Here is a 12,560-nt window from a genome sequence, read left to right on the forward strand (position 1 = left end):
CGCCAATAGCCTGTAAATGAATATGCTGACTTTTTAACTAGAAAAATACAAAACGGTGGTTTTTTTTACATAATATCACGACATCTGATGACAACATTAAAATGCGTCGAAATTACGCATCTATGACGTCATATAAGGTACAAGCGGCGCCCTATTAAGGTTCCGGTTCGGAGTTTTTTTAAGGATTTGGGGCCGATTCGACTGTCTATGTGATATAGCAGTAGCGCATGTTATATGCATAGTTTATTGTCTACGGCTTTATGAACGAGGTCAAAACAGGGGAAAACCCGGCCTGACTTCCTGCTGAGCGCATATGTCAACTTTATGGTACCCTGACGTCATTACCCATTCATGTTTGTTAAATTTGTCACTTTGAGTACGTAGCGTCAACACACCGGTGCAAATGGAAAGAGTTTGGTCGAAGTTTTATGTTATCATTGACCGCCATGACTAATACGCCATGACCAAATTTGGACAAGACGAGTGTGTGGCAGCTGTTGTATGCAGCTGATTACGTTGGTGCGTGGCGCCCTCTAGCGAGATTATGATATAAAGTTTTTTTATCACCCTCGGATTGGCCAGCCTAAAACTGTACGAGTTCCCTCTACGAGTTCCCTACAACTCGGAATCCGAACGTCTTTTTAACCCCCCCCCCCTATTATGCAAACGGATAAAAATGTTTTGATGTCTGCATCTATGTCATACTATCAGGCAGGACGTACCTTCCAAAGGTTCTTGTTTGAAGGCATATTTTCTATAGGGCAACGAACATTGGAGAAGTTGACAAGTAGCATGAGGTAAAATACTTTTAGTTATTGATTCATCCCTTTGTCCATTGAATTGGTGCCACATTATATATATTTATGTCAAAACTAATACACTATATACGAACCTGTAACATGAATAAAGGAGACAACAAAATCATGTTGCTTGAAGCAGCCTTTATATTTGCAAAAAGAGAGTGGTACAAAGTCTTACAAAACCAAAGATATCCACATGTCCTCTTATTTTGTTATCCTGTCGGTAGATGGATGTTTAATACACGGAATTACGATCTTGTTCACAGAACATGCATTAACATTGGGGGATGCTGGGCAGTGGGGAGGCCTCGTCCCCAGGGTAAGCTGCCAACACGCATGCGCATTGATTTTCGGCAACCTGTCGTCTGTCAGATCAGATGTTAGTCCCCGGGGACATGACTGACCAGAATACCAATAAGAGCGCCAAATCTCCGACTTCCTGTTTTCCTCCTGCGTTAAACTGCTTCTATCCTACCACAGTTCCTTCACAGACGTTTTCCTATCTTTCCTCTCTCTCTACGAAACATTTAGAAGCACTTGCGGTGGACAATTGCTGGTCCCGACTCGTCGTACTCCTGCCTGGTGATCCACATCTGCTGGAAGGTGGACAGGGATGCCAGGATGGACCCGCCGATCCATACAGAGTACTTCCTCTCTGGGGGAGCGATGATCTTGATCTTCATGGTGCTGGGGGCGAGCGCGGTCATCTCCTTCTGCATACGGTCAGCGATACCCGGGAACATGCTGGTGCCGCCGGACAGCACGTTGTTGGCGTACAGGTCCTTACGGATGTCGATATCGCACTTCATGATGCTGTTGTAGGTTTGCTCGTGGATACCGGGAGATTCCATGCCTTTGAAGAAATAAAACTTTCATTAAATTTTGTTCTCACTGATCAATACAGTTGCCTACACAAAAGAGACCTTATTTTATCAGCCACCTTAACAAAAGTTTCTAGTTCGGTTTCTAATTTAGGGAAGTATATTGCACAAACTTTCTTTTGTAGATAACGTTTTATCTAGAGAACAATTTTGAAAAAGAAAAGACAAAGAAACCCACCGATGAAGGAAGGTTGGAACAGGGTCTCGGGGCAGCGGAACCTCTCGTTGCCGATGGTGATGACCTGTCCGTCAGGCAGCTCGTAGCTCTTCTCCAGGCTGGAGGTGGTGGCCGCAGTCATCATCTCCTGCTCGAAGTCCAGGGCCACATAGCACAGCTTCTCCTTCACGTCACGGACAATTTCTCTCTCAGCTATGGAGGAGAAGATTTGGGGTCAGAAATGAATCAGAAAAGGTTCATCATATCATTATAGACGTGCCTACATTGTAAATCCCCGGCCTTTTGCCTTAGACAATCTCCGTTCATCTGATACACACAGATTCTATTCTGCAAGACGCCAACTTTTAGATTCCTTTCAGAACATACGGCTGCTCATCACCCACGCCCCATTTACTCACCGCCAACACACACACATGAGTCTCTACCAGACTGACTACGCTGGCTATTATAGGGAGAAAATTTTGCCAGGGGAATTTTGCTGCCAGAGGAGTTGGTCGGCAGCGCAGAGGGGAAAAATGAACCTAAGCGTGGACTGATTCCTCCGGCCAATTTCCCGATTTGTTTTTTTGCCGAATTCTACGATCCCCGCACCTCCGAAGGAAGGTCTGGTGCCGGAGGCTAACACAACAATATAGCCGCGAACACCTACCAGTGGTCACAAAAGAGTAGCCGCGGTCGCAGAGGATTCTCATCAGGTAGTGGGTCAGGTCCCTTCCGGCCAGGTCCAGACGCATGATGGCGTGGGGGAGACAGTAGCCCTCATAGATGGGCACGGCGTGGGTCACACCGTCACCGGTGTCCATGACGATACCGGTGGTACGACCGGAGGCGTACAGGGACAGCACGGCTTGGATGGCCACGTACATGGCGGGGGCGTTGAAGGTCTCGAACATCAACTGTCGAGAGATACGACATTTATCATCAGTTATCAGCCACACTGTAAAAGTGGGTCTAACATATGGATAAAATCAGAAAATCAGTCATCAGATCAATGTAAAATTTCCATGCAGTTTCGTTACAGTTATTATAAGGGATATTTTCTCGAAAACCCAACTTCAGGAAAGGAAGCGTCTTTGCATATTTACCACACCCTTGTGATCATGGTTTGAAGCCAGAAACTTCTGTCATGAAAAGCGCTTTCAAACAGTCTGCTGTTGGCCTGGCTCCTGGGATTTTAACCCAGGCCGCCAGCTCACAAACCTAATGCCGCTAACTACTACGCCAAAGGGTCGGCCCATTTAGATAGTTAATTTGGCGGCGCTTGAACCCCATTGTTACATCCATATCAACTATTACTAGCCGGGATGCAACATTTAGACTGAAAGTTGGGAGTTTCGAAAACGAGTTTTCGTCGCTCTGAGAAGGAAATCTACAGTAATGAGACCAACCTGGGTCATCTTTTCCCTGTTGGCTTTGGGGTTCAGTGGGGGCTCAGTAAGGAGGATGGGGTGCTCCTCGGGGGCGATACGCAGCTCGTTGTAGAAAGCGTGGTGCCAGATCCTCTCCATGTCGTCCCAGTTGGTGACAATACCGTGTTCGATGGGGTATTTCAGAGAGAGGATACCTCTCTTGCTCTGAGCCTCATCACCGACGTAGGCGTCCTTCTGACCCATACCGACCATCACGCCCTGAGAAAGACAACGATAATGCTCATCAAAAATCCTTAGCTGTGCCAGCAAAATGTATCGGTCTGTGGGCCTTCCACAGCAACTAAGAATGTATTTTTCTAGGCTGAAATAAGCAGCAGCAGCAGCAAAAAATTTGTATTCAATTTACTAGTCGTTTCTAGCCAGCCGGTCAGGCTGAACTAGTATCATCTCTGGCTGTTCTTCAAAAGGCATGGAAAATATCAAGTGCGTCTTATCATTTTTTCTATGGAAGAGCAATTTCATTTTGGATGCCACCATTGCCATAGAAGTCGTGTTTTAAGGGATCCTTCTAAAAGTGCAAGTGGAAAACTAAACCTTCAGCTTACCTGATGCCTTGGGCGGCCGACGATGGAAGGGAAGACTGCCCTGGGCGCGTCGTCACCGGCGAAGCCAGCCTTGCAGAGGCCGGAGCCATTGTCGATCACCAAAGCTGTGGCCTCTTCTTCTTCCATTGTGATTGGTCAGATGAGTCAGGGACTGGGTGAAGACGAAGAAAGTACAGTGTTTTAGAATATATATTGGATTATTTCTTCGCCAATGTTCCACCCAACAATTTGTAGCTTCATCATAGAAGTCCAAAACCGCCCGACCTTTTTTTCGTGATAGATGGCAGGGAACTTCTTTTTAGTAGTTGAGTTTTAGATTCTCTATTCGGAAGTATAGTAGCCCCGATAATCGCAAGTAAGAACATAGGCAATCTTAATGGTTTGAAATGGAAATACTTGGGAAACAGAATATCGGTGGTGCATCAAATGCTTTAAATCTAGCTATAATCGTTAAGCAATAACATTCAGTTGTATCATTGGCCTCCTGAATACTATTACATAAGAAAACAAGGGACTGACTGAGTCGTCTGTATGCCTATTCAAACTAACAAATAACGAGAGAAAAAATAAAGAAGACCAAAGAGTAACTTACTAAGTACGGGTACAAAGCTGGCCGACAGTTACAGCAGGAGTGCAGAGTGTCTTGTGAGGAGGAGCTCCCGTGGAAGTGGGTCTGGGTCTGGAGCAGGTACATTCTTATACAAAATCTTGAGACGAACTTCCCAGAACTTGTCGCCCTGTAAGGAAATGTGTCTTTCTTGTCTACCATTCAAGGGGACCAAACCTACATCACGATGATGTATTAAATTTAGTTCCGATGCCCGGTGGTGATAGCCAGCATACTTGTCGGTCCGATCTGTCATTAGTGCAAAATCTTATCTTGGATTGGCTTCTGTTCCCCTTTTGACATCTCTCTGGAGAGTAGTGTTATCAATAGACGCTACAAGGCGTGTGTTGTAACCGATTCGGCAATTTGGAGTGATTTTCACAGTGGCAGTTAAGTGATTATTGTAAAATGAACGATTCTGCGTGCTTCATTAATTTTACAGTACGACCTCGGTACCCCACGTGCCACCCCTAGCGGAGTCCGCGGGGAGTCGTCTGAAGTTTCCCGCCACCCTACTCAGTCCCTTCGATGGTTTCATATCACTCGTAGGATTAAGCGGGAAAACCTCACGAGAACCCGGCTTGCCCTTATTTGTCTCAAGTCGACCAAGCTCTTTGAAAGTATGCCAACAACTTACAGCTTTCCTCTGGGGGCGACTAAAATACAACAGTCGCAATTTTATAGTAACGGTGGGTAGGCCCCGGAGGTACAAAGCAGCTGGACAAAATTCTTCTTCTATATGGAAATCTATCGCTGTTTCCTCTAAGCTTTTACTGGGAACTGGATATTCCTATCGAGATTTCTCCTGGAAGTGTGCAACAAGTCACCACTGTGACCAAATAAGGGGATTGTGTGGAGTGAGTGCAGTAGATGGTCAACTTTAGGCAAAATATATTCAGCCTCTGCTAGGCGGCCCAGTCCTCTGCTGCTACATTGCTATTGGTACTAGATACGTAGGTTCTTTCGAAAGGAGTAGCCTAGGTAGTTTGATACTTTAGGTCGGTTCCTTTCGCTTCTTTCAGGTATTGTATGAACATTTACTATTCGTCCGATCGACGCCATTTTGAAAAATTGGCCCATGTCACGGTAGGTCGCATGTCAGGCCGCCTGATGAGTCCGGCCAACGCTAACGACTCGTGCCCCATATTTATATTACTCGCATGTCAAGATCGTGTGCAGCTAATCAGCTGTGAAATAGATCGCATCAAGAATATCAAAATTTGTTGGAGGCTCTCTCTACTGACAGAAGAAGTTTCTTATATTTGTTTCAACTGAACTGTACGTAGACTACAATATCATTTCTACGCTGGGTGGACTATGTATGATTTTTATGAAAGTACATGTCTGAATTTAGTGACGCTAGCTCGATACGGTACGTACCGGTTCAGTGTGTGACACTTTGTGGGTGTGAACATGTAGAGCACGCTCTGATGTTTAAAAATATTTTTTATTTATTTCAAGGAAATGATAAAATCCCCTGCACTGACTTTGTGAAGTGTTAGTCTCCGTCCAAGCTATCTATGACAACCGAAGACTGTGTGTATAATAACGGCCACGCGCCCGCACCCCGCCCGCCCTGCAGACTCAGGTGCACCGACTATCGCCGATTTTCCGGACCATTTTGTGAGCTTAACAACACAATGGTTTTGGTCGTGACACTGCGGCGAAAGTCAACGGGACCACGACCTGTATTTTCCTAGGGGGCAAACGGCTGTGAACCCTTCGGTCCACAACATGGCTGTAGGTCGCCATATGGCTGCTTTGAAACCTTAAATTCTCCCGATACCTATGTGATCTTTTATCATAATCTTTAATTCTATTACAGGATATGCTTGTAGAAGGAAACTGTAGCTACATAGACAGACGAAATAGCCACCAGTTGCAGCAGGAAGACGGAATTTTGTTTGCTAGATTTCCCCAGCGTGCAACCCTGTCGACCCTAGAGCACGCTAAGGTCGTCGAACAAAGACTCATAAAAGCTGCTCGCAAACACAGGGTCAACGACGAACCGGGCAGCAAAACGGCCCACAAAAGAGCACATTTTCAAACACTTCTTTTACAAAGTGTAACATTCGTGAGGCGAGCGCTGCGTTTCCAACGAAATACAAGTCGAGAATGAAAAATCGAATGTTACAGTCCTTAATTCGTGAAAAATGATGTCGGGGTCAGAAGATGAATGGCCGTGCCCTAAAGACCTCACCGGACAGGTCGCCCCATTGTGTCCCCACGACAACATCTGTTTACTTGGCCTTGGTGTTCTGTCCCTAAAACACGTCCAAGACTGGACCTTCCCCCATACAGTAGCGCCAGGACGAAGCGGGACGGCCCCGGCTGGCGCTACAAGTGTGTGGTTACAACTAAAACAATCAGAGGGACGAGTAGACCACAGAAATCTCCTTCTAAACGGACTGGGCAGATGGAAGAATGGATCATCAGTCATCCACTACAGAGGTTTCACATCGTAAGCTGGTCAGAGGACAAAATTGATGGAGGGGGCGAGAAAGGTCAACACTGGACACAAAGGATGCGTGTTCCGAGTCCACTTGTTTGGCCGCAGTGGACAGACGAGAGGAACACAGTGGCCAACTATCCATCACTGCCCAGTGAGACAGGTCGGGGGTAGAGCGCATCTATCATCTTCACACCGCCCTTTACACTGGGCAACGGGGGAAGCCAGGTACAAAAGTACTGTCGTTTGTCACTGTCGCGGTGATTATGTCCGTCATTAGTCGTCATAAAATGATCGTTTACAACGACAGACAATGGCAACCGGTGCTATTGTCGGCAGGGTTGGACGTCACATCAACAGCCTACTGTCAATTTGGTGCAGTTCGATAGCTTCCGCTAGGCGATGCTTTTAAGTGAACGCCCTGTATAACGAGCGCCCCTGGAGTGTTTGCTACAAGACGGCCAATACGGAACAACTAATTTTTTAACAAGAAAAAGTGTCAAAGTAGAATGGAAATCAGATACGCCTCCACTACAAAGTCCACCTCATGGAACAGTGAAATCGATAAACATCTCAAAAAGTGAACAAAACATAACCTCCACATGTAAACACACAGATATGCCATGTAACACGGTCTACAACGTACAGACTGTTTTGAGTCTTATCATGGTTTGATTCTCAGAGCAGAAAACAGTGTTAATGTGTACACAACCGTGAACAACCAGGTTGAAGTCTTTTTAAACAATACAGGAATGGATTTAGGTTTCGTCGTTTTCTCAGGTTATACTAGTAGTACGCTAAATTATAATAATGTAATCATATATAATAACAATAACAAAAACTTCACTTAGACTTAAGGCGAACAAGGTTTACCTAAATTTGAAAGATGAGGGGCACAATTCTCTTACTATCAGTTCACACAGAGAAACTATCAGAAGTGCGATCAATGCGACCATCCTCCCAACATCTGTTTGGAGATTACCGTTGCCCTACCCTTGACCCACAATGTTCCTACATTTTGCCCATTTTGTGTTACGCGCATGTTTCCATTTGTTAAAAAATCCCTTTGAAATAGCCCCATGGTCCATGGATTGTTCTCCGACTTGCCTCCAACACATCTGCACACAATGAGGTTGCCGGGTGATGTGGCCCCGCGAGCCGGACACCTGAACATTCCGCCCGGTGACGACAGCTTGCTCCCACCTTTCAAAAACCTATTATCGGCGCGTGGGGGAATGGTGGCCAGATTTTTAATAACTATGTAGTGACTGAGGAAGGCGGGGGAAGTGACTCGTAATGGGTCCGATATTTGCATGATGACAATGACTTCCATCCATAGAGTGTGTGATGTTTTGTTCTGGCTGCCAGACGCCACCAGCCGCCTTCTATTGTTACTAAAATGCCGTTGGTGTGTGAACGGTAATTTTTTTCTAGTCAGAAACATTTCCAAGCATGTGAATGGACGATATTTAGATCCCTGATGGGAGTTTTATATGCGGACTGTCGTGTGTGTTTTATTGTTCAATCGTCCTCTGGGAGACCGTCGTCCCAATGACCGTCATGCAAAAGGACGCGTAAAGTTCTTACGACAAAAGTGGCTCTGGCGTCCAAGGGGAATCTCCTGCGTCCCTGCAGGGGAGCGGCTTTACGATGCCGCAGTGAGCCCGAACACCGCTGCACAGTCGTCACGCAAGGCGACACGTAACGCTCTTACTTCGGAAAATCTCCTGACATGTCCTTCGTATCACTTCGGCACTCTCCGTCGGCGGTCGGTGGTGTCGCCAGACCCGCTGTGAGAGAAGCGATCTGCGAGGCACGGCATAACGTTATTAGTGCAGATAAATCACGTTGTCTCTGCTGTTCTGTGGAGAGACGCCTATAACAAACTCAGCAGGTGTTTCTGGAGTCGAATAAAAAAGATATGAACATTATATCCCCTCAACTTGTCGCACAAAAGTAGTCGTTTAATACTAACATCAGTTATACTAGTTGATAACGTCATTAAAACCAAATCTCTGCTTTTACTTTCTTGAAATTATTTCCTTGCACAAACGTTGACAATTGATCCATATGGACCTTTTAAAAACTTCAAACCAGATTCACTAAAAAGTTTGCGCCTTTCTGTGGAAAAGTGGACTATTCCAAAGCGTGGAACGAAGAAAGGCGACATGGCTAATTACGCATGGTTGTTCTCCTAATTAAGCCTGTTCTGTTATCCTATCATCTGCAGAAGATGGATTGTGTCGTCCCCAACAAAGTGTCATAATGATAGTCTCTGTAATTGTAGGGCACGGTAATAATATGGGAGGATGTGACGGAAGAGTCACCGCAACAGTCTTCAGACTTCAGCACCTGGTATATTCGTGTATGAGTAAGAAGAGGTCTTCTCTCATGTCTTGTATCTCTTCAAGAAGATTTTAGGAAGACCTCATGAGTCTCTTGTTGTAAGCAGGTAATATCGTCAAGTATAAACCCCTTGCTTGTAAATGAAACACATTAAGAAACTTCAGTAAAATTTGATAAACTAAACATAAACAGAATGTATCAAGTAGACCCTCTTGGTTGCCTTTCCCGGCTAGATATATGGACGATCACTGTGCGAGTGTGCACTGACCAAAATATGGTTTGCGTAACTGTTGATACCATTTATTGTCATTATATTTTTTTCAAATATCTAGTATCATCAGTTAACTACGATGTAATAGAAAAACTATCTGTAAGTTCGTCTTCACATGCTTTGAGAATATGGAAGAAGCATAGAATATAAATTCAGATATAAGTAGGGCACAGAACATTCTCTTTGTATGTAACTGTATTCAGCCCCAACGGGGCATGAATATGCAGTGAACTTCATTGTCATTGTCTTTAATTGGAAAATGATGCAAGATGTAAAAACATGATTCAAAAGACAATAAATAATACAAAACATATCTACGAAATTCGTTGAGCAATTTGCCAAATCTCTGGTTGCTCAGCGGTTGTAGCGCAGTCGCAGCATCTCGTGGAAAATCCGGGTTCACACATACTTGGGTATATACTCCAATCCATACAAGGTCCCAGTAGCCTCTAACGTTAACAGGCTCCACAGGTCGCTGGAAAAATAGAAATTGGACAAATAAAGACACATAACATGCCAGAGGAGTTAAATGGTCGCAAACCAAACTCCTCGGACAGCTAACTCCTCTGGCATGTTATGTGTCTATATTTGTCCAATTTCTACTATTTTTTTCAGAGATCTATGGAGCCTGATAGAGGCTAAGTAAAGATTTCCAGATTTTAATATATTCGCACGTGTGAACCCGGCTTTAGGCATCCGTATTGTCTCAGTCTCAGCGTGCATTGACCATTGTCACTGAAGGCAAACTCTGGGAGTTTTCGCAAGACAGACAGACAAATAGTCGACAGACCTGAAAAGTTTCAAGAGTAGTAATTGGTTTAACTTTTGTAAAAAGAAAATGGCTGGAAGGAATTCCTGGCGTCTAGGTTGGTTACAGTCAATGAAAACGTCATTTATGATGTTCAGTTTGCAATACATGATGCAGTTGGGTAATATAACATTTGTAACAGAAAAATTACTTCCATTTCGACTTTTATGAGTACTCATATACCACACGATTGTAACCGTGCAACTGGAGAGTTCTGTACAGTGAAGTGTACCTATATTTCAGTCGCTCGCAATTGTCATGAAATAATGACATTTTCGTCCTTGTGCAGTGACTCTTGTAAACGTCCCAGCTTGTGGCAGGTATCACGGGGAAGGTCTGTCACAACTTCTTGCACAGAAAACTCATCATGACCGAAAGAAGGAGTAATCGTAGTCTATCACAGTTACTCTCCAAGCAAACGTCCCAGCTTGACTCTCCCCACATAGCCCGCAGCCGGAAACGCGCCAGCGCCCGCTGAAAACTTTGTCAGGCCCAATGACAAACAGGTAATTACTTCTGGATAATGTCCTTTCTGTCCTTCTGCTGACTTCTAAAGACGCAGCTTGAGATGGGATCCCATGTCGCATTTCAGACAAGTCGTCACGGAAACGCACGAATAACAAGTCTAACCGCCTTAGTCCCCCCGTCCCCTGCCGTCCCACTACAGGCTCGCGGGAAGATCCCAGCTTGAGGTACCAAAAGTAGCTCCTGTCACCCAACTTTTCACAGAAAGTTCGTCATGCGCAATGACATGGAATGTGCTTAGCAGGAAATCCGCCGACGTGCCCGCTGTGCGAGGAGGAAGATCCGCTCTCCAGGCGATGTCACTCGTTAGACGTTACTTTGCGTTGGTCGTGGTTCAAAGAGATGACTATAAATTATCTCTACAAAGTCGAGAGGATCCACCAGGCTCAACACTAGTGTGCCCTCCGACACGTCATCCCGAGTGTTAGGGCCTGAATGATGACTTGATGGGCTGTATGTGGATGTGACGCTGACCTGGGGGCATATGACTGACATCCACGGCTTTGCTTCAATGTAAGGTGTTTGGTAGGGATTCCCGGGGACAGAAGTGCGACCTCATTCAACACAAATCAAAGTCACCTTTCTCTGACAGCGCGCAAAGTTACGCGTCAGCTCTAGTTTTACGTTTAACCCAAAGTTTAGCAAATCTCCTCTTGAGGTAAATCCTCAGTGTTATGTACGCGCAATATTAGCCTACAGGTTGTGGTTGGCATTCTTCCCTTCCTCTAACTAAAGATTGAAAAGTTTCTGGTGAAAACTTGAAATCCAGACATTCTCCCAATCTCTCCTATCTGCCACTCCACCTTTCAGTCTATAACGTCTGAACGAGTTAATTTGTTTTTATTTCCCTCACAAAGCTGCTATCTGGGGCCGTTGTGGAACTCTATTATGCCTCCGGTTTTCGTCGTAATCTCCTTTGCGAGAGATCTGCACACGGACAAAGCGAAATGACCCTCTCCAACAACATTAACAGTCAATTCATTACCGTCCGACACGATTTCTTGCAAAGACGGGGTCCCCGGAGCATCGTGGCGCGCGCAGATAACAACTGGTGCTCGGCAAATAGATGGGAACGCGCGCATTCTGCCCCGCTTCCTGCCACGCATTGGCTAATCAGCCGGAGATAAGGTAATCGGTACTTAACGTTCGCCTATATCGCTGCGCTGGGAATATCGCCGGTGCGACAGCCTTTCCTGGCGGGCTGCATTTCTGCTTTATAGATGGAGGGAGAAGGAAGAAAGATGGGGTTCTCCAGACTCCAGGGAGAGTTATGAGTGCTGAATTACAATGACTTCCGCCTGGTGCAAAGAGAACATCGTTCTATCCATGACTGATTTCTATTCAGAGTTCCGTCATTATTCCGAACTACATTGTCCCACCCATACAAGGACAACGTTATCATCTCGTAATGACTTGATTTTGAAACGTGCCCCGTTTTCCACGTAGACGGCATTGATTGAAACGCATCTCGTGATCGCCCGACGGAAAACGGTTTGGGACGTGCAGAATTCTCAGAGGATATTAGTAATTATCTCTAATGTGAAAGCGATAACAGCCACTGAAAGTGAAAGTACGATCCCACTTGGACTGTTAATCGCTCGATTGGTGTCGATACAAGCCTCGTTAGTGACGTAGCCTTCAGAAGGTATTATGACTAACGGAAGTGTTATTAGATGTGAAAGGTGCAAGGTTGGAAACAATTGAGCTGCCCCCCTCCCAC

The 12,560-nt window shown here is 45.4% G+C and overlaps 1 protein-coding gene across 1 annotated transcript; it reads right to left on the reverse strand.

Moving 5' to 3' along the window:
• Positions 1 to 1,310: 1,310 nt before the first annotated feature.
• Positions 1,311 to 4,519, reverse strand: LOC118429850 (actin-like). Its single transcript, XM_035840473.1, has 6 exons — positions 4,427 to 4,519; positions 3,835 to 3,985; positions 3,248 to 3,487; positions 2,509 to 2,755; positions 1,860 to 2,051; positions 1,311 to 1,653 (listed from the first exon to the last, which is right to left on the reverse strand). The coding sequence occupies exons 2-6, from the start codon at positions 3,958 to 3,960 to the stop codon at positions 1,328 to 1,330; spliced, it is 1,131 nt and encodes a 376-aa protein (XP_035696366.1). The 5' UTR covers positions 3,961 to 3,985; positions 4,427 to 4,519; the 3' UTR covers positions 1,311 to 1,327.
• Between the last annotated feature and the right edge of the window lie 8,041 nt (positions 4,520 to 12,560).

The sequence above is a fragment of the Branchiostoma floridae genome, chromosome 14, assembly GCF_000003815.2.
Source record: "Branchiostoma floridae strain S238N-H82 chromosome 14, Bfl_VNyyK, whole genome shotgun sequence".
Taxonomy (NCBI): Eukaryota; Metazoa; Chordata; class Leptocardii; order Amphioxiformes; family Branchiostomatidae; genus Branchiostoma; species Branchiostoma floridae.